The sequence below is a fragment of the Sander lucioperca genome, chromosome 17, assembly GCF_008315115.2.
Source record: "Sander lucioperca isolate FBNREF2018 chromosome 17, SLUC_FBN_1.2, whole genome shotgun sequence".
NCBI lineage: Eukaryota > Metazoa > Chordata > Actinopteri > Perciformes > Percidae > Sander > Sander lucioperca.
Window position 1 is genome coordinate 1961475 of NC_050189.1, and position 21736 is coordinate 1983210.

Here is a 21736-nt window from a genome sequence, read left to right on the forward strand (position 1 = left end):
GAGGGACCTGCTAATGCCTGAGTGGCCGTGTTGGTTTGATTCAAGCCATGAAGGGATTTGACATCAAGGTCACCTGGAATTAAAACTTTGTGAACATCAGTCTCAAGCACAGACTTTGAAACATCTTCATTAACGTTTGTGTGTCTAGCAGCTTCCTCAACCTCATCTTTGCTGACTCCAGCTTGAATTGCGTCTTCAGGGGATGCATCCACCACAGTCACATCCTCATTGTCTGAATCCACCAACTCAACATCATACCCATACAGGACTTTATAGAGTCGACGTGAAACTTCATCAATGTGTCTTCTGCCCATTTTTTTGGCCTGCGTTGATTCTGTGTTTGCATTAGGGGAACCAGAAGGAGGCACAGAAGTAGGCTGTGTAGGCAGAACCCTTTCTTCACTTGTAGATTGTTGTGTAAAGCAAATCTTTTCAGATACCTCATCAGTTTCTGTAAGACCCATAGACAGTTCCCTGAAGTCTTGCTCAGCTTGATCACACTCAATCAAGCTATCTCCAAAATCGGTCATAGACAGCGGTCGACTCTCGCATACACCTGTTCGAGAACTATTGGAGGACTCTCGCCAAGGCAACGGTGACAGATAATCAGCACTGTGTTCAGAACAGGGGGTTTGTAGACACTCCAAGCTCCACTCCTCTCCCCCCTCTTCCCCTTCATATCCAACAGCCCCCTCATCATCACATGGTTCAATAGTGGAGGTAATCTGGGCGCCTAACCTGGGTCCCCCTTTGTATACAGGGTCTATCACATGGGATCGGAGGTTGTAGGGAGAGGCGCGGTACAGTGTGAAGAAAGGACTTACTTGTTTAAAACTGCCTGTGCGTACCGTGTCTGTCAGTTCCTCATATACTCTTTGTGATGAGCTGTGAAATAAAAAAAAAATCAATATTCAGTCACAGCATGGTTGATCAATAAAAAAAAATTAAAGCTGATAAGCCTTTTCTATAATCAGTGTATTTCTTCATATCGTCATAATGTATAAACTGAATATATTCCACCAAATACCAATTTAAGTTTAATCAGTAATGATTATACATTCAGTATAAGTCCAACTAAAACCTTAAAAGCCATCCATATTTTAGGTCAAAAATCTACTTCAAAATTAATTTAAAATTTATTATTATTGAAAGGAAGAAAAAAAACTAAACTGACCAATGATGACATTTGCAGGTTATACCTACAGAATGTGCTAAAGTGGATTAGCTATTTAGCAACTATCTTGCCTGAACACTAAAGTTAACAGTTAGCCTTTTCTCTTGTGGATGTTTGTTTGGTAGCTCATACAGCAAGCGGAGGAGCAGTGCATCACGTGTCCATGCTTGTAGAAAAAAAAGGAAAACAGCTAGAATGCTAATGTGCATTTGGACACATGAATTAAACTTTCTAGGTAACTTACTATGTTGTCTCCATCTCTTTTTGTAGTTTCTCTTTCTGGACATTTCTAAGAAGGCCTATTGCTGTGGAATCTGTCTCTGGCCGTCCCATTGTCTCGTGAAGTGATGACAAACTGGAGGACAGGTCCTCTGCTGACACGATGGGTACCTCTTGTCCAGAGCCTGGACTCCTACGTGCGGCCTCTGTACGCCTGACTGGACTGGGGCTGTCAATGTCGTCATGAAGGGCAGAGAAACCTGACAAAGAATACAGTGCAGGCACACAGAAAGAGTTGATTGTTGAACTGTTTGGTATCTGAATGTCATAGGCAAGCAATCAATTACAGCTTTCTACATAGATATAACAACAACCTAATCACTGTCTGCTTCAAGCTAACATAGGCTGTGTACCTTCACTATGATCCAGTGCTATGGTCTGCTCTATTTCTGCATAGGTATGTGATGATGTGTCCTCCTGAGTGGACTTGAATATCTTGGTTTCAATGAGGTGAACAATGTCCATTCGGTTGATCTTAGTCAGTCTTTTGATCAGTGTTGTTTCTTTTGAAACAGAAAACAGAAGAAAAACGGTTAAAAACAATTTTAGAATAAGAATAAGAACCTCTACTTTTTTGAGAAATATGTACCCCACTTATATAACTAACCTGAGGAATGCTTTCCCTCTCTTTCTTCCCAGAGTTTTAAAAGGGCATGGCTTTGGTCTTGCAGTGAGTTAGGGTTTTCAATCCTTATCCGGTTGATCCTCTCCTCACTAAAGTCAAGTTCTCGTGCCAATTCTGTTGGACAAAAAGAAGATATAATAATGATTATGATGATCGGAAGATACAGTTGAAGTGTTTGAAATAAAGTTTTTTGAAGGCCTGTCAAAAACGTACAAATAATATTTATATTATGTTTATATGTGATTGATAGCTTGATCACTGCTACTAAGGTGCGACTCACCTGTCCAGCTGAAGCCAAGGTGGTCGGCTATAATGGCCAACCGTTGCTCTTTTCTCTCTGCTTCATCCTGTGGATCTACTGCAAATACCACCAGACAGCCATGAGCGGTCAGAGCCGCAAGATATACCAAATCAAGTCACATTCACTTATAGTATCCAAATTAATCCTCACTGGCTTTCTTGTTTTAGTAGTACTGACAGTTTGTTTGGTTAATTCATGATATCAAATTAAGGAACAATAACCTTGAACAAGTACATAATATGCCTGTAAAGAATCGTTGTGATAGATCTTGAAGTGGCACTATGATTAAGAAACATAAATTCCAATCATTAGAAAATAAATTAAATTACATGTGATTGTTTAAACATGTATTTACTCTTTAATGTTGAAAAACTTATTAGTCACTAAGCTGTTTTCAAAAGTTCCATAAAGCCTTTAAGTCAATCTTGAGATTTTTAGCACACATAGAGGGATAGAGAGACATCATTACGAACACAAACATGGCTCAAACGACACAGCCACATGGATTCTTCAACTACAGTGGGACTTAACTACAAGAGACAGAGAGGCAGCACCTTTACAGCTACAGTGTACTAATGAGGCACAAGAGAATAGTCCCTTAAACTGGGGGGATACCTTGACTTTGGACTTTATCATCTGGGATTCGCTGCATCTGTGTCTCAACAGGGTCGTCCCACAGTGGTCTAATGGGAAAGACGTCTCCTGAGGGTGGGAACTGCATCTCAGTTTCTCTTTCTATGATTGATGGATCAATGAGACTGCTCTCATCATCCGAGTTGGCGGCGGCAACCTCTTGTTCTTTCTCTGTCTCTGCCTGTGCCAACCTTGCCACAAGTTTTGCTGCTTCATCGCTTATCTCTTCAAAGAACTCAATGGACTGTTTGTGTGGCTCATTTTTCTCTTTAGTGGGTGTCAATGAATTAGATGACTGACCACTTTTGCCTCGGACTGGTAATCTCGAATGGAAGCCTTTAGATTTTGCTGACTCAGCACTCAATGGGCGACCTTGTTCTTTTTTAGCAGGTGGCCTGGTAGACTCCCCCTCACAGAAGCTCTTGGCTTTGGAAGATGGTGTCTTGGTTTTGATTTCCACAGAGGGACCTGCATCTGTCTCAGATTTCCTCCTTGAATCCTTTTTTACAGGGACCTTAAGTTTTTTGTCTTGGGTAGATTCCGCACGTTTGACAGTAGAATCAGGCCTAGCCTTTATGGGAATTCTAGATTTAGATTCAGAAATGAAGGAGGCCTCTTTTTTAAGAGTGGTTGAGGAGGAGGTTGCATGAGATGGAGAGGGAATTGTTGATTTACCCTGACCTTGTGGAGCGGACTTAGCTTGTGTTTTGAGTGGAGTCTTTTTCACACTACTGGAAGCACTTTGTTTGGACTTGCCTGTTGGTTTGGGCACTTCTATCACTGACTGTGGTTCTTCTGGAGATGAATCAGAAGACTCTTGGCCCTGTTCAGAGTAAACTGATCTAGTGACTGTAGTTTCTGCTGTCTGTACAGTTGTTATCATTTGGTCAGAGGATTTTTTGCCTACATCTAAGGATCCTTCATTCTCGTTTTTGTCTGTTTTATTCTCTAGACCTTCAGGGGATGTCTGATCTTTCTTTGTAGATTTGGCTGAAGCGGAAATGCCCATTTTAGGGATTTTAGATTTGGAGGCATCAGCTTTGGAGGCTGACTGATCACCCTCAGGTGGGGACTGAAGCTGAGAATCACTTGCTTCTTTTGATTTCTCAGTATCCTCAGTCTCCTCAGTCTTAACCTCTAGTGTTAGATTGAGGCCAACTTCAGGTTCTGCTGCTGATCTCCTACCTTCTTGCCTGACCTCTTCTAAAAGAGGCTCATCTAAAGGCTGTTCACCTATCTGGAAAAAGGCAAAACCACCCCCCTCTTCCTCATAGCTCCTCTTAGTCATGTCAATAGCACCACTTCGGGTCATCTCAAAGAGTTTCCCTTCTTGGAATAGAAAAGGGTTGGGCTCACTGGTAGGAGTGCTCTCTTCTGTTGGTGTTCTACCAGGTGTTGTGTCTGGAGTTGCTTGCAGAGACTGACGGTCCACCACCAGATTGAGTATTTTCTGTTCCTCCTCTTTGACACGAGCTGCAAAAGCAACATCATCCTCCCGCATGGCAGACCATGAGTCAGTGTCTACCCTTGCAGTGACACCTTTTGACTCAGTTCTAGGAGGTTCCAAAGCCTCATCATCCTCCTCTGTGTCATCATATTCACAGACCTCTGGTTTTAATATTTCCTTTGTTTGACCTGTGGCAACAGGTATGAGTCCAGCCTCTGTATGCTCCTGCTGATCTCCTTTTACTTCATCTGTTACATTGTTACCTTGTTTTACCGTACCAGTCTGTAGCCTGCTAACACCTGACTCTTGACCATCCTTATCATCTCCATTGCTGTCTCTTGACTTCCTTAAGCTCTCTTCCTTTTGCTCATCAGTCCTGTTTTCAGCATTTGATGTTATAGCAGTTTTTTTGGCAGTACTGTCTTCATCAGCCTTAACAGATGGCAGGGCTATTGGTTCCTCTGCAGTTTCCAGTTTGGATTTTGAATGATGCTGGTCTGAGACAGAGTGAGGTCCCTCTGGAGTGACAGTGGCTGGTGTTCTTGTTGTGTTCTTGACCTCATTGCTGTGTGATCCGTCAAGCAAACCTGCTGAAAAAGGAGAGGGAGGTTGTACATTATAGGGATCAACAAATAGAGCTAAGTTTGAATCTTCAGCGGGTCTATCGAGCCCACATTCACTCTGCGCATGTTTCTCACTTGTGGACTCTATTGTTTCATAGCTGTCATCACCTATTTTGGCACCTGCTGTGGGAAACAAATCTTTTCTCGAGTTCTTTTTGCTCCTCTCATCTTGTTCCATCTCATCAAATGTTTTTATTTTGGCTGCCATCTTAAACATCTCCTCCTCTGGAGTGATTTTTCTCTTAGTTTCATAGCTGTCTGATTTATCCTCTTCTTCTGGGTCTTCAGGGATGACAGCCGGTTTGGATGGAACAGAGAGGAATGTATGATCAAGGGGGTTGGGATTTACCTCATAACTTACCTCTTCAGAACTAGGAGTATCAGGGGAGAGGGGACTCTTACCCGAACTTGTCATCTGAGATGTCTGCTCACAACTGTCATCATCAGCACTAGCCTCATGGTCTCGAAGCAGCCTACCACGCAAAGCATCGTGGGGGAATTCTGTAGCTTTGGAGGGCTCTGGATGGCTAGATGATTTACTAGGTGGACATAGAGTTGATGGGAAGCATAGGTGTCTTTTTTCCTCTACAGGGCTACTCTCTAAGGAGTCATGAGGGGGTGATTCCTTGGTTGGGCTAGGTTCAATGGAATCTGGGGACTTATGAGAGGAGTTTTCTTCCATGAGAGGACTACCGTCTAGAGAGTCTCTGTGGCTTATTGTGAAGGAGTCATCAGCTAATGGACTGAGAGCATCGGAGTCTTGTTTTAAAGGCAGCTCTAAGCTTTCATGATGCTGAGGAGAGGATCTAGAGGCTGGAAAACCAACTAAAGACAATGCTAGCTGACGATCAGGGCTCTCATCATCGCTAAGAAAAGTTTCTACAGTCTCTGAAATTCTCTTTGTAAGCTTTTGATGTTTAGTTGGCTTAGACTCGCTCCTCCTAACAGACATGGACTCACTTGTAGAGTGATCATCTGCAGCCTCGTTGGAAGAAACAGGAAGAGTCAAATCTGTAGACAGTTGTTCACCAGTGGTCCCTACACCAGAGTCTCCAGACTTTGTGTCTTTACTTTCTTTTTTGACTGTCGTGGCAGTTGCTGCCGAAGTTGTAGAGGTCTGCTGTCCAGTTTTGGGTGAAAGACACATACTCTCTGGGCTTATGTCTGGAGTGGCAAGACCCTCGTGTTTGTAACTGTCCTCAGAGCTCAGATGAGCAGTTCCATCTCCAGAACTGGCACTTAGTGAGTCTGCCACACCCTCATGTTTTGAGCTCTCAGAGCTATCATCAAGGCCACCATTTCCAAAGTCTACAGTTTCAGTTAGCTCTGAATGAGCAACAGCAACTGACTTGGTTTGTTTCTCTCTGTCTTGCTCAGTGGTCTCTATCTTGCGAGGTTTGGAATCCAAAGATACTTCTCGTTCTTGAGAGACACGTGAGGTTAATGCTTTGGCCATGGATTTTGACTGGATGGTTTCTGATTTTGTGGGTTTCTCTGATCTTGACGTAGTGGATGTTTTGAGCTCGAACAGCCCAGACTTTCTCTTTGAAGGGTCCTGCCCTGTTTGGAATGCTTGCATCAGCTCTTTAACTGACATTGTCTCTTCAAGTTTTTCAGATTCAGCTTTGGGGGATTTAGGGTGGCCCTGTTTTGATTTAGGGCTTTCTTTGGCCTTTGGAGAGGGTTTGCTCACAACAGGCATCTGTGAAGGCTTGCTTCCAGTTACCTTTTTGCTCTTTTGCTCTGCCTCTACCTTTTGTTGTAAGGCTTTGACTTTGTCCTTAATTGACCCAATGGGAGTTTCTTCAACCACTGGGGATACAGGTGATGCTGGGGCAGCGGCTACAGGCACACTCAGCAGAGCACCTGACTCTGTTGATTCCTCTGCCCGCCCCTGGTCTTTCCCCTTCCTTCTGACTGGCTTTTTAACATCACCAGCAGCTGTCTTGTCCTGCCCTTTGGTTGGAGTAGTTGGTTTCGCACTTTTGCGTAGTACAACATCAGTGAATTTTTCTTGCACAGCTGGCTCTTTTTTAGCTTTTATTTTAGAGCTTACTGGTGCATCCAGGAGGTATTCCTTAAGGTCACCACTGTCCTTTATTGCTTTAGGTCTGGGGGTTCCTCTGTTAGCTCTACTTTCACGTAAGACAGGCTCTTGCGTTTGTAAGGCAGCCATCTTTTTGGCCTCCTCTATTTCACTGTCTGAGAGGAGAACCCACTCCTCGGCCATTCTAGCTGCTTTTACTGCCTCCTCTGCTGCTTCACCCTCAAATGTGCCACTCCTCAGTATCTCACTGACTTTCTCTAGGTCCTCTTTGACTTTCTCTAAGTCCTTCTCCATTATTTCTAATGGCTCTCCAGACACATCCTCAGTCCCTTTCTCTAGACCACACCTTCCTAAGGAAGGGGATTTCTCTATGGAGTCTGCAGTCAAGATGGCAGTCATTTTGATCAAATCTTGTTTCATCTCTGACACGTCGGATAGGAGGTCTGGCTCTCGAATCAGGTCTGATTTCAGGACAGATGTCGGTGTCTCTTCATCTTCCATATGGAAGAAGAACAAGTAAGGAGTAAACAAAATCAAAAATTCAAATGAAAGGAGACAGACATTGGAGAATGTGGTCAGGACAAGATTGGAGCACACTGCAGGGATCATAGGACAACAAATTCACAAAGGGTTCTACATTAGGGTATCAGAGGAATTTGGCTTACACTTCCATATATTTCTGGGGAACTGTGGTAAAGGAAAGGCTAAATAATACCAATGGAAAAGGATATGAGCAGGAAATAACTTGCTTATACACTCAGCGCACCCACACTCACAAGACAAAACTATAGAACAAAACTAGAATACATAAAATATGATACTAACTTTGAGTGAAACCAGGTAACCAACAAACCAACAAGTACAATGGAAAAATGGGAAACAAAGGAAACAAAGAAACATAAAGACATCTCAAGATTGCTCAGATGTATGACAAATGTGATAACAGGCAAAATGGCTTGAAAACAGCTCAGACTGCTAGTTGTGTCAATCAAAGAAAGCCAGTGATACAATATAAGATGATTTGCCATGCTTTTAATTCTAGGCAAAACAAATAATATACTTATACAGAATCTAAGGAGGAAGGAGGATCTCTGAAATAGTAATAAAATACATCTTGCAGGGAGGGTCAATATTTAATTCAATTTGCCCTCCAATCAGCATTATGTTTAACTTAATGTTTGAAATGTAACTGAAATGAAAACTGAAAAAGCGAAATCTGTGCACAAAACCATAAACGAATGGTATTGTGAGGAAACATCAGCACACCAACAAAAGTAGAAATTAACTCTCATTAACATTACATAGACACAGACACACAGACATACAAGAACACACACACATGTATGTAAGGCAAGTTATTTCCATGCAAAGCAAAGGGAATTGCGGATGGAAAGGTCTTGTGAAGATTGAATGGAGTGAGTGGATAGTTCAGGGTACTGTACAAATCTACAATTAGAAGATCAAGAGATGCTTGTTAATGTGCCTTCATTCAGTAGTGTGGTGAGTTCTTTGTCCATTTACACAATTATGACATCCAGTATCATCTACATTACATACACATATTACCTAAATACATTTCTCCTGAAAACATATGCATGGAGTTATAATAAGTTACGTGACATCCATGTATGTTCAGTATGTTTCATGTATCACATGGGTTGTTTTATTATGAAGTTAATTTAAATGCTCATAAACAAGGCAACAGGGGTAGAAGGGAAAGGATTCAAAGTGGGCGAGGAGGTTGCCTACTTCTTGCTTTACCATTACACTAGAGGACTGCAACTGGAGGAATACTAATATTCTGTCCTCTAATATCCTGGAACTGGGTAGAACTGGAACTGCTATTTTTTTTGGAAATTGTATGACCAGAGGTGCTAGTACCACCTTGGCACAGCATGGCACAAGAGAGGCTGCAGCATGATGAACGTATTATTAAGAAGAGGAAGACCGTATCAGCAACTGGAGTCCAAGTTGATGACAAATCACATCATCTCCTCTCATCTCATTTACAAGCTGATCTCATTCCCTTCTGGCAGCCATATTATGACTTAACTAACTGCAAGAGATCACACAACCCCCAAGCCGTTGTCATATATGGTAAGAGTCTCTAATTGATCTAACCAGTTCAGAGTCTGCCTTGCCATTAAAAGTTGTATTTTGATGTACATTTAAATCTTTATTTTGAAAAAAGAATATCATAGTTAAAGATGCAGAAAACAAAATACCTTAAAGTTTTTATCTTGTGATTTTGGAGAGGTCTGATTGTGTACTATACCACACAAATGTTTGTTCTTTGTTCTGACTCTTGTGGCCTGAGCAGGTAAAAATGCAAGCACTTTTATGCCAAAACATGTAGCCAAATTACATTGAGCTGCGTAAATGCCATTGTGACTGTGTTAGCAAGCACAACATTGAAGGCCATTGTCAAATAAACATCACCACAGGATGAATGCATTTAATATTTATGTACATACGTAGATGGCAGTGTTTAACTCTTTCTCCAAATGCCCAATCTCAAATTGTGAAGGGGAAAGAGTTAAATTGAAGAAATTTAGGCAGGCATGAAATCAGAAAAAAGGAAAGTAAAAAGTGAAGTTAAGTCTCAGGAGAAACATAAAATTCAAATGGGGAGTTTATGTGACATGACAAAAATACATGAAGCTTAAAGGGCTTTAAAAAGATGTATATGCTCTATGGGCTATGCTGGGGGTGTCAGTGTATCAGTCTGGTTATTCCTCTGCACACTCTGTTTATCTACATTAGACTTATTACCCATACAATATCAGTGTTATAGTCATATTAGTTTGATTAATAAAGAAATGCAGTATTATTATAGATAGCAAGTATTTTAGTACAAGTGATAGAGGAAAGTGAAATGGAAAAAAGTTCTTACATTTCTCTGGCGTTCTGCTGGTCTGGAAAAGAAAAACATGGAAAATGACAGTCTTGTTTCATCCACTGTATGTGCTGAATATTCTAAAGCTACCAATACAAATACTACATTAGGAAAATAATACAAATGACATACATAACAGCAAGCAATGAACTACAGAATGATAAATCACAATCTTACCTACTACAATAAAGAAAATATATCTAAATATCATATTTGACTACATGTCCTTTAGTTAGTCCTGATGACAAGACAGTGGACAGGATAGATCAGCAGAGCTAGTTAGTAGAAGAGCGAGGGGGGAAGCGGTGACTGCTTTTACCTCTTCCTCTTGCTCTTGGTCTGAATCGGACTCCTTTTGGGAGCAAGAAGCAGCGAGAAGCAGAAAGATGTACAGATAGAAAACAAACATTAAAGGGTGAAATAAGACAGGGGAAAATGTATGGTTAACGTAGCAATGAAGACAACCAGTCAGTGTGATTTCAAGGAAAGCTAGAGTGGTCTTTAAAGCTGAAGTATGCATATTTTGGGTGTAGAAACAGATTATTCTTGTTATCCTCAATCATACATCAGCATGAATCACTGGAGAATCGGCATCACATTGCAGGACTTTTGGGATTTTCAGTCAATTGTATTTAGTTTTCTTATGAATTTCTGAAATTATGTCCACCAGCCTGTAATGTTGCCTAGTACAGCCATAACAATATCTCACTTGGTTGAGAGGCATTTTTTACCAACACTATAAAGCAATAATGTTGTCTGCTATAAACGTTAGCACAGTTTAGGGACTGTTCGTTATTTAATTAAGGGGCCACTGGAGGAGTTTTGTGGCCTCTAAGCTAAAAAGAATTGACCCTCCCCTCCTCAACAATAATTTTTCTATGACCCTCCAACATTATTTGAAAAAGAGACATGTCCCTCCCCTTGCGTGCAAGTTTGCACTTAACAAAGAAGTACAGATGCCATTTGATTGTTTACAGCCATGACAAACAGGAGTTAACCTCTGCATTCTCATCTTACACATCCCACTCCTCTGTTATGGTGTGGTGGCCATTTCAGTAGATTTACTCACTAACATTGTTGTGGAAACTCAAAAAGCATGGAAACTAAATGCACACTTTCTGCATTACTGCATTACTTCAAATACTAAGTTACTCCTCTAGTAAACTAGTATTCCTATGAAATAAAACAATAAAACATTGAGACCATTCAGCAAAGGACACTGGGAAATAACAATTCAACACTGGTTGCTATGGACTCGTCACTAGGCTTCCTCAGTCATTGTATATTGTAGCACATAGGTAAAGGTGGCGAAGCTGAACATTATATTCCAAAACATATATCCATCCATCCATCCATCTTCTTCCGCTTATCCGGTAACGGGTCGCGGGGGTAGCAGCTCCAGCAGGAGACATATATGTTTATTTTTAAAGCAGATTTTAAATTACATTGTAACAATTTAACAATTCGCCCTTATGAAATCCAATCGCGGCACGGCTGTCTTGGAACGCAATAGACAGACGGTGGCGGAATGCCCTAACACTCATTAAACTAAAATGTAATAGTGAACAATCAGTGTTCAACCTACAGTCTGTTGAGATGCCTCTCCAAACGCAGAAACCAAGCGCAGTCACACCATCAAACGTTAAGACACGTTGAGAAAAAAGATCCGTATTTTGCCGTAATCCAATGACACGAAAAAAAGTAATCCACAGTGATCAGTAGATCCACAAACAGAGTCACGGTGTATCCAGCAAGGCCTATATGAGTGTCACATTCACCAGCCAGCTCCAAACAGGTGAACGAGGCCTCTCCACTTCACCGTTTAAACAGTAGAATAAACGTATAAAAGTCCAAATCTACACAAAACCCACAATCAATTAGTAAGCTGACATCACATTAATATACATGGCATTTAGGAAACCTTTATTGCAAGGTTGGCACGGCAAGATGTCAAGACTAATGCAACAGTAAGTTTCATTTTTTGCATCCTGCTGCTCCCATTGTCAGCCAGGTAATATTTGTTTTATTAAAGTAGTATATGAAATCTGATGTATTACCTACCACCATTTAGTTGTTTTGTGTTATTTAAAATATTTATAAAATATCTGGTCATGCCAGACGTAATTATTCCACTCATTTTTCAATGTTGGGTGACCCTCCCCTCAACAAAGAATAAAAAGACATGACCCTCCCCTATTTTCCTCCGGTGGTCCATTACATAAATACCGAACGGTCCCTTACTACTTGGGATGTCAAGTATTGATATATGAAATAATAATTTGTAGTTGTACTATTTCTAATATCCAATATAAAATAATTTGGGTTATGTTTTGGATTAGTGTTGAAATTGATAAGTGGGAGAAAAGCATGTATTACAGCGATATAGGGAACATAGGCTCAAGATTGCAGTATGCTCCAGCTTACAAACGATTAGAATAATTAAAGTGATATTCATGAACTAACAATATATGCAACATAAAGCATCCTCGATTGAGACATACAACAGTGTAGTACCCTTACCTTGCAGTATGATGGGAGGGTGATGTTGAGGTTGCATATGGCTTTTTGGGTGAGTGACCTGTAGTTTCTGGGTTCTTTCATAAAGGAGAGACGACCACAGGGTTCCTGAGTGTTGTCTCTGATCTGCAACAGCCAAACAGTTCAGCATTAGTCAGTTACTGTTCATTAGGCAAAATCATGTTTGATTAGAATGTTCTCCGTACTCCGGGGGTTGTTTCTTGTTTTCAAATAAAGAATAGTGCTTACTTTGATGAAAATTGCTAGTCTGTTCTCCTTAAAGGCAAAGAAGCTGAAGAGATTGTGCTGGCCACTTTTGGTGAGTGGAACAAGGTTTCCAAAGCAATCTGCATAGATAGGTTTGCCTTCCAGGACCTGAGAAATATAGCAACAAGCAGATGAGTAAAAGGACTGAATAACAACATACATCCAACCAAACACTCAACTATCAATTCCTTTTTTTGTTAAACCATTGTGTTTCACTTTATCTCCTCCATGCAGTAGTGCACCCATTTCTCAAGAAACCTAGCCTTGACCATTGAACATAGATCAATATAATTGCCATTTTAAAAGTCGAAAGACAATCAAAAGTGTTTTCCTAAATGTTTTATGAATAACCATAACATTTAGAGAAATTGTAATGACGTTTTTGTTCACTTCATGGCACTGAAACTGGTCAAGATTAGTCTAGCATTTGATACTGCCGATCATGCAGTTTTGGTGAAAAATGTGTAGGATACTGCCTTTACACTTACACTTTTTTTTTTTTAAACACCACTTTTTCATTACTGGTCTGAGGTGCCTCCATTCTGGTACCCCCCGATCTGTGGTGTTCCCCAAGGGTTCATCCTGGGCCCCCTTTTGTTCACAGTGTATATGCATCCTTTAGAACAACTATCCCCAAACTACCAGTGTTATGCAGATGACACCCATATCTATGTCCTAGTAAAAACCAGTGAGGAAGGCAACTTGCATCACCTAATATCCTAGCTAAATTAAAACAAATAATTTGGTCCTTCCTTAAGTTAATCTCCACTCTGTACAAAGTCTTGGCTCCCTGTCTGCAAATACCAAACCTGCAGAAACTTTGGTGTAATCTTTGACAGGATCTCTTGATTGATTTACGGGTCACAAGAGCCGTCATATCACGTTTCCTCCACATTTCCTCACATTTTATATTGCAGTTCAATGTATTCACATTTAAGCAAAAACACAATCCTACGCCTTTAGCTGGTACCAAATGCAGCTGGTAGGCTTTTAAATGTGAGCTACACCTGCCATCAGCTGCAGTTGGTGAGGCATTCCTCCCCCACTCCCCTTTCTCACCTCAACATCTCGGCTGCGGGCCACCTCGGAGAAGTTCTCCTGCTGCTCCAGGGTTTTGTCAATCTTGTCGTCTGTCATGCAGAAGCACCGTAGTCGGGCCTCAATGGGATCGTGGGTCTTGGCAAAGATGACAAACTTGGCCATGTAAGGGACACAGATGATTTCGCGGTACACCTGAGTGGAGAAATTGACAGATTCCTGGACTTGTCGACAGTCTATCAGCCAGAATCTAGAAAGAAGGTTGGAAAGAAGCAGGGATGTAAGGTCTTTGTTCGTCTCTCTAAATCAGTAATACATTTAGTTGTGCTACAACAAATACTTTTTGCGTCACCTTGCAGATACATTGGTAGTGAAGGAGACACAGTCATTGATGAATGTTAACGGAGTGGTTCCTGTTATGTCCTCCCATTGAGCAGGCGTCGTTGCGCCTGTACGTGGACACAAACACAAGATTGATATATTAAAATATGAGCCTGTGTCCTATTTGGTCTATTCACAGCTTTGTGTGTGTATTTGCGCGTGTTCTCTAACCGGTGATACTACAGAGCAGTCGTAGGGTGGGAGTGTCCACTCCGAAGCCATTGAGGACCAGGTCTGAGTTGCTCTTCGGGACTGGGATGGTCATGGTGATGGGTTTATGGAACTTCCTCCTGCGGGGCTCCAGGGTGACAATGGGGCCGAAGGTGGCTTTGTTCCCCAGGATGTTCCTCACTACATCCACACTCACTGGCTGGGCCTGGAAGAGTAGACAGAGTATACGACAACCTTACTTTTTGTTGTCAATAAACAAACAGGGATATTCATCTGGAACCACCAGCAAGTTTCTGATTTAGATTAAAATCTCTAAACAAATATTAGATTAGCTGACATACATTTGGGCATGAACATTCTTGTTTCCCAGAGGTTTAGTTGTGATAACTTGATCCCATGAGTTTCATAAAGTAAGATCCAGTGATGGTTCAACCTTTGCCCTGTATTCCACAAAGGAAACCTACTTTTTGGATGTTGGAGTGGTTTGACATATAAGTTCATATGCTATGCTATGATAAGAGAAATACAACAAAACAGGTAAATGTACAGTAGCTAAGGGTACCATAGACAACAGTGTTGTAGTCATCACCAAGACCAGAGTGTATCGAGACCGAGACTTTGAGGGGTTGAGACCGAGTCAAGACCAAGACCAAGGCAGGGCGGGACCGAGTCAAGACCAAGACGAGATTTGTGTTAGACAGCCAGAGCTTCTTGTCCTGTCTCCCGCATTCACTTTCTTAGGAGTGCGTGTAAAGGGGGTGGGGAGAGGGGGGTTTACGGTAACAAATTTCAAATTAGATATGAGTCAGGGTTATTGGTTGCATTTGCAAGTTTCAACACATAAATCAGACAATGCACAGGCAATTTAGCGAAATCCCTGCAGTTGTTCTTGATCGGCCTTGAAATAAAATCCCCAGTTCTCTTTAGCCAAGATAAGACAGAGTAAAAATGTGGTCAATTCCGAGATGAGACCAAGACCTTCAAAAATTGGTCTTAAGACCAGTCTTGAGACCAAGACCGATCTCGAGTACTACAACACTGATAGACAATACCGATGCTTTTGTCAATTACCTGCAGTCCAACCCTTATCCTCTTGGTGAGGGCCCCCTCAGGAAAAACTGCCTGTACTTGAGGCACAACAGTGCTGCTCAGGATGCCTCCTTCAGGACCAATCAGATTACTGTCTTGCTTGATGCGGGACACCACCGCAAAGTATTGTGGGAAATCTCTAGTGATGATACGGCAAATGCGCTTCCTCTCCAGCTCCTCTGGTGTGTCCAGCTCTGGAGGAAGAAGGTAGATAGGGACTTGTGTCAGGGACATGTAGGAGTATAGGAATACATGTATACTTTTTACATCTGCTTTTTTAAAGCCATGGTGCAGTCTACAGTACACCATCAAAAACTGACCCTCGTCCATGCCGTTGAGTATCTGGTTAAGTTCTTCTTGGGTGTGTTCACAGTGATGCTCTTTCCAGCTCTCTCCACCCTCACTCCTCAGAATCACCAGCTCCCTCTCTTTTCCCCGCAGGGCAGCAAAGTGTGGGATCTCCACAATCACAGGACTGAAGGGGTAGAGGCAAGATAGTGTGAGTAACTACAGAATGTCATGGATGATTACAGTGTGTGTATACATGCCTTTGGGCATGTGTGTGTGTAATTGGCAGAGTTTTCATAATTGGTCAAGGCAATTATCCAGTGTCAACTTTACGTATTCCTATCTATACTTTTTTTCAGAATTCATGCTCTTGGGGGGAATTGTTGGCTCTCTGTACTTATAGAGTGGGGTCTAGACCTACTCTATCCGTAAAGTGTTCTGAGATAACTTCTGTTATGATTTGACACTATAAATAAAATTGAATTGAATACATATGTTGTTCTTTAGCGGGGCGGTTGCTCAGTCCATGGGAACTTGGCTTGGGAACTGTAGGTTTGCCGGTCAAGTCCCCATACTGTCCAAGTACAGTGGACTGGTAGCTGGGGAGGTGCCAGTTTGCCTCCTGGACTGAACCCCCAACTGCTCGGGGCGCCTCCATGGGCAGCCTGCTCGCTCTAACGTATCTCCATTAATGCAAGAGTATAAGTCTGGATGACTGCCAGAGATACTTGGATCCATCATGCGTGGATCAAGATGTTATGCCAATAGCCTTGTAACCGATTGGTTAGAGCAACATGTTAGTTCTTCAGAGGAAGAGTAACATTTGGCCATTTTTTTGCCATTCATTTTAAAATGCTCTTGTAGATTGACTATAATTAATATTTAAGAATTGAACAGTTGTTTTAATACTTACCTGATATACAATATAACAACAAGCTAGCTACAACACATATCTAGAAGCATGCTACAAGTACAATCCACATTGAATAAAACTATAAATATTTTTATGTGATATTTTGAGGGTTCTTTGGCCTGACAGCAGATGATCATATTTATTTATATTGTTGCCATGTTTGACATTAAACACTACATGACTATTTTAAAAAAAGCAAACTTGTGATTGTGTCCTTAGACACAACTTCCTTTTTTGGAATGTTGGCTTAAATTTCATCATATTTAAGCTTTGTGGTTGGCTATTAGGATTGTAATCATCCTGCTAAAAGCTCAAATAATAGTAAGGAAAATGGCCAAAAATTATAAGCATACATGTCTGTGATTTACACTGAGATACACCACCATTTTGGGAAATTAGCCTGTCAATCAATTAATATACACAGACCCACACCATATTGTCAAATTTCACCTGGTTCCCTCGCTACACACAGGCCATACAACCATTTAAATTTCACACAAAAATTAAAAAACAAAATCGTCTAACACACATTCATTAAGAAATCAGAAAGCAAGAAAACCAACACACAAATGGAAAATGCTAAGCAGAAGAGAGGGATTAAATAAATTAGAAAAGCAAAGTAATGTGACAGCAATGTGATGTCTAAACGTTTAAGTACCAGATGAGGTGAGCTACACGAGACCAGCACAAGCACAATAACACAATACCCTATGGACAAAATAACATCAAAGGGAAGGTTTGTCAAATAAAACACTAAGACTGGCATCCATGGATTGTTTCATATGCAAAAGCATTTTTTCCACCCTACCCAAGAAATTTTGTTCCCGGTGGGCCGAGCTGGAGGATTCTGCTAACCAAACTCTCTCCCTCATTAAGAGGTGGAGGGGCAGTAGGGAGGTGGAGTTTACTGTGTGATCGACCAAGTGTCCATATGCAGCAGTGAGGAAGAAAGAGCACACACAATGTTTTCGTCGGGTGCAAAATTAAAACCTTGGAGACTGATTTGCAAGAGTTGAATGACAATACTAACACTGTGGTCATTTTCAGCTACATGGCTATGGAGACCAAAAGTCTTCGAAATGAATAGTGATATGAATAAATTCATACACACTATATAATATAAAAATAAAATTGTGAAATAATTAAATATTTTTTAGGGCTGCCTATTGTAAGTCGCATATTTAAATCATCAGTCAGTGACCCCTCATCTGACTCAGATTCTTGAAGTTGGGTAGTCAGGGGTTTTTGTCAGTCAGAGTGAGCACCCCTCACTTTCATGCTGCTCTCTGGGGTAAAATCAAGTCGTCTGTCCTCTGGTTGAAGATGTCAGTGACGTACAGACAGCTGTGGAACCAGACCCAGGGTGAGTCTGAGTGGGATGGAGGCAGCTGCCCGGAGGAAGAGAGGCCTTGCATGGTCAGGCTCCGAGGTAATGTTATCGTCTGCTTAGAAGTGGTGAATGTACGGCTCACAGCAACTGACTGGCTTTTGTTTGATATCTAGTGTCGGTTAGTGTGTTGTTAGTGGAGTGTAAGCTATTTTATTGGGTTGCCTCTTACTGAAATACTCTAAATGAATTTAAGTTGTGCTTTTATTGTGAAGGGTAAAAGCGAGAAGTGAAGCGGTTGCACTAACTATTTTATTACACTTGGCTTAAGTAGTTAGCACGCATTAGCTCAGAGGGCTAAATACTTGTCTTGTTTATTTTACATACGTCTTTGTCACCCTGAAGTCCCGCCGAACCCTGTTAAAAAATCTGGCAGTTCAATAAAGCATTGCTTAATGCTGAATACCTAGAACAAAATTATATTTATATTTCAAAATAGGTTTTCCCAAAATCTGTTTTTAATCCACAATGCAATGTTTTCCAATGGCAGATTTATTTTATAATTCCACTTTTTATCGCAAAGTCTTTGTCTGTCAATCAAGACAAACAGGGCAGTTCCCGGAATGTGACTGGCTATTGCTTTGGCCTGAATACGCAACAAGCCAATGGTGTTGAAATATAAATGAAATAAAAGACATTTTAAAAAAGATGTATTTAAATAAAAACTGTCGGAATCAAATAAAAAATGATGTGCAATTATCTCTATTATTGTTTGTTATACTAGCATATAATTAACTGAAATGTAAAAATGTGTTGGATTATTTCACATTTCATATATATATATCATATTATTTAAATTATAATAACAATTGTATTTGAATAACTTTGAACACTTAGGGTCTCCATATTTACCTAAATTTTTAAGGCCAAGTAAAGACATTTTTGCAGTATAAATATGCTGTAAGAAATGTTTCAAATGTTACCAATTTCATGTCAAATGACAAACAAAAATTGATAGTTTACAGTCATAATGGGACCAATCATCTTAAGGTAGAGTGAGTCAGATTGCACTGCAGAGTTAAATACTCACAAATTTTAAAATATTCATTCATACATAATAACAACAACATATTTCAGTAGTTTATGTCAGGGAGAACCTGACATTACTATCCACTGTCAGCAGTGGATAGTTAATGGATAACTGGATGGGTAATTAAAGGCCAAAACTCGAGTTACATATTAAATTATATTATATATATAGTTGTAACCATAGAAGGAATGCTTTTATACTATTCTATTTTAAACATTACCAGCAGAGGGCAGAATTTGAGGCCACATATCAAACCAATCATGGTGCAATATACTGGAGCGGGGGTTAATACAAAAGCTTTTTTCATTAAGGGTTAGGGATAAGGTTAAAAAGAGTTGGACTTCAGCTGTTATGAAAGAAAACAGGGCATGCTGAAGAGCAAATATTAACATTTTGCAGGTGCTGGGAGAAAGCAAGAGCAGATACAGAAACAGTTTTAGTAATGCAGAGGCAGAGGTTAAATTAATCTGAAAAAAGGGCAGCAAGTTGTAAGATTCTTATGAAAAGGGATACAAATCAGTCAATGGCCTGGACATACAGATAGTGTACTACAGTTCTGACCTCTTCTTCCTGCTTTACGTATGATTGTGCTTGTCACATTTATCTTCCATCTTACACTAGAGATGCATCTTAAAGAGATATTAAACACTTTGTAAATTTAACTTTAAAATTTAATTTCAAAGGTTGTTGGCATAGAATATCCAAACCTGCTAGAAATGTGTAAAAATTTAAAAAGAACAGGCAGCAGCACAATCATTTTTCACAACTATGACTTGCAATAAAATGATACGACATCTTCATGTACAGAAGTATCAATTAGTTTTCCTGCTGCTTTCTGCATTTTTGATATTTTGCACTTGATGCTACCTCTCCATGTTCCTGCTCTCTTAATCCTGTACATCTCCTGTCTTCTGAGGAATTCATTCCATCCATCAACGATCGCTGTGGCTTACCCGAGGAACTGGGCTCCAGAGGGCCCCACCTCGATGATCCTGCTGGCCAGGCCCTCGCCCTCAACCATCGGGGGCATGGTGGCCAGACGGTGCCTCTTCACCAGCCGGCACGTCACCCGTGTGGGCGCGCTGCACTTCCTGGGCGGGATGATGATGCGTAGGCCGTTGTGCCGGCAACCACGCATGGCTCCGCCCCTGGCATCCACCATGAAGCTGACCAGGAAGCTGAGGTGGAACAGGAGATATTTCCACAAATTAAAGACATTTCTCATTGATCCCATTAAGTGACAAAAGAATGTAGACACCAAAGCTACTTGGTCAATTGTTTGCCCAAGTGCTAATACTAGCAGTATCTCAAAAGGAGAAAAACAACTTGTAGCTGCCCGTGGTGGTATTATACATATATTAGCAGCTGCTAATGTGGATGATTTGAATCGTCAAATTGGAAGATTTACACATTTTAAACTACAAAAGACTAAAAGGTTGAGCTTAAAGGCTCACTTTTGACCAAACATTTCAGGTCAATTTATTGGCTTCTTTTGGAGCTTTGGACCATATAATACTGTCTTCATCAGCAAAAAGCAGTTGAGTGGAGATTGTTTAGTCAACTGCTGATTTCAAAACAAAAAAAGAAAACAGCAGCCACTGTGGCCAGAAGTGACAATTACAGAACAATGGAAAAAACTAAAGGGTATACTTTTCTTTCAAACTTATATAGTTACAAAACTTTAAAGCGCTTTAGGGCTCTAATTCTTTTTCATTTAAAGGATCGTAAATTAGCAGGTTATATATTAATTCTGTCTCAAATTCTGTAAGAACGGTGGTCTACTGGGGCCATTTGGCTGACTTTGGTGTCTATTTTCTTAACTTGAATGGTCACCATGATTCACAGCTCCATCTCTATAAGTCTTGTCAAGTTGCATCAAACGTTTTGAATTCATAGCTTGAGACTCTTTGACCCCACTCCTCATGCAAAGTGGCAAATACAGTATGCACATGGATCACACATCTCAATGAGCGGGGGTATGGGTGTGACGATGTGACATTACAATGTGATCATTACCCAGCTCTAATGTGATCTTGCCCTGATTTCAGTAAAGCACACAACACAGTTTTTAACAAACACACATAGACATAAAAACATGTGTTATTGAATTCAGAAACACCAGCAGTAAACTGTTAAAAGATGAAGATTTCTGCCCTGCGCTGCCGAAACTTTCCTCAGTGGTTTAGTTCAATATAGTAAGAAAATAAAGGCAGACGGCTGCCCACCGAGAGCCTGGTTCTGTCCGAGGTATCTGCCTGTTTAAAGGAAGTTTTTCCTCGCTGCTGGCCCATGAAATGCTTGCTCTTGGGGGATAATTGTTGGCTCTCTGTAAATGATAGAGGGTGGTCTAGACCTACTCTACCTGTAAAGTGTCCTGAGATAACTTCAGTTATGATTTGACACTATAAATAAAATTGCATTGAATTGAATAAAGCTTTTCTGATTGACAGTATTTCAATCAGACCATTATTGTTGCTCAAAGAGATTCAAGGCAATTTTCCTGAATATGGTATACAGGGTACCCGCGGGGTCTTAAAAGTATTCAATTTAATATTTATAAAAAATAAGGCATTATTGGAACATTACATTTGACTCTGGTGTAAAGTGGGTGTTATACGACAGTACAGGTA

The 21736-nt window shown here is 40.7% G+C and overlaps 1 protein-coding gene across 17 annotated transcripts in view; it reads right to left on the reverse strand.

The window, feature by feature from the left end:
• ank2b (ankyrin 2b, neuronal) overlaps positions 1 to 21736 on the reverse strand; it is a 241092-nt gene that overhangs the window by 19191 nt on the left and 200165 nt on the right. For 6 of the 17 annotated variants that reach the window (XM_035993711.1, XM_035993710.1, XM_035993713.1 and 3 more), the window contains exons 30-47: positions 20060 to 20284; positions 17498 to 17596; positions 15809 to 15963; positions 15471 to 15682; positions 14400 to 14604; positions 14200 to 14296; positions 13869 to 14097; positions 12792 to 12917; positions 12546 to 12668; positions 10345 to 10377; positions 10023 to 10044; positions 9604 to 9642; positions 2995 to 7623; positions 2359 to 2436; positions 2061 to 2192; positions 1807 to 1956; positions 1419 to 1653; positions 825 to 885 (exon numbers count right to left, since the gene is read on the reverse strand). In XM_035993711.1, coding sequence (XP_035849604.1) covers positions 825 to 885; positions 1419 to 1653; positions 1807 to 1956; positions 2061 to 2192; positions 2359 to 2436; positions 2995 to 7623; positions 9604 to 9642; positions 10023 to 10044; positions 10345 to 10377; positions 12546 to 12668; positions 12792 to 12917; positions 13869 to 14097; positions 14200 to 14296; positions 14400 to 14604; positions 15471 to 15682; positions 15809 to 15963; positions 17498 to 17596; positions 20060 to 20284 — 6850 coding nt within the window. The remainder of the gene's footprint in view (positions 1 to 824; positions 886 to 1418; positions 1654 to 1806; positions 1957 to 2060; positions 2193 to 2358; positions 2437 to 2994; positions 7624 to 9603; positions 9643 to 10022; positions 10045 to 10344; positions 10378 to 12545; positions 12669 to 12791; positions 12918 to 13868; positions 14098 to 14199; positions 14297 to 14399; positions 14605 to 15470; positions 15683 to 15808; positions 15964 to 17497; positions 17597 to 20059; positions 20285 to 21736) is intronic. The other 11 variants (XM_035993714.1, XM_035993717.1, XM_031299795.2 and 8 more) reach the window with 11 other exon arrangements.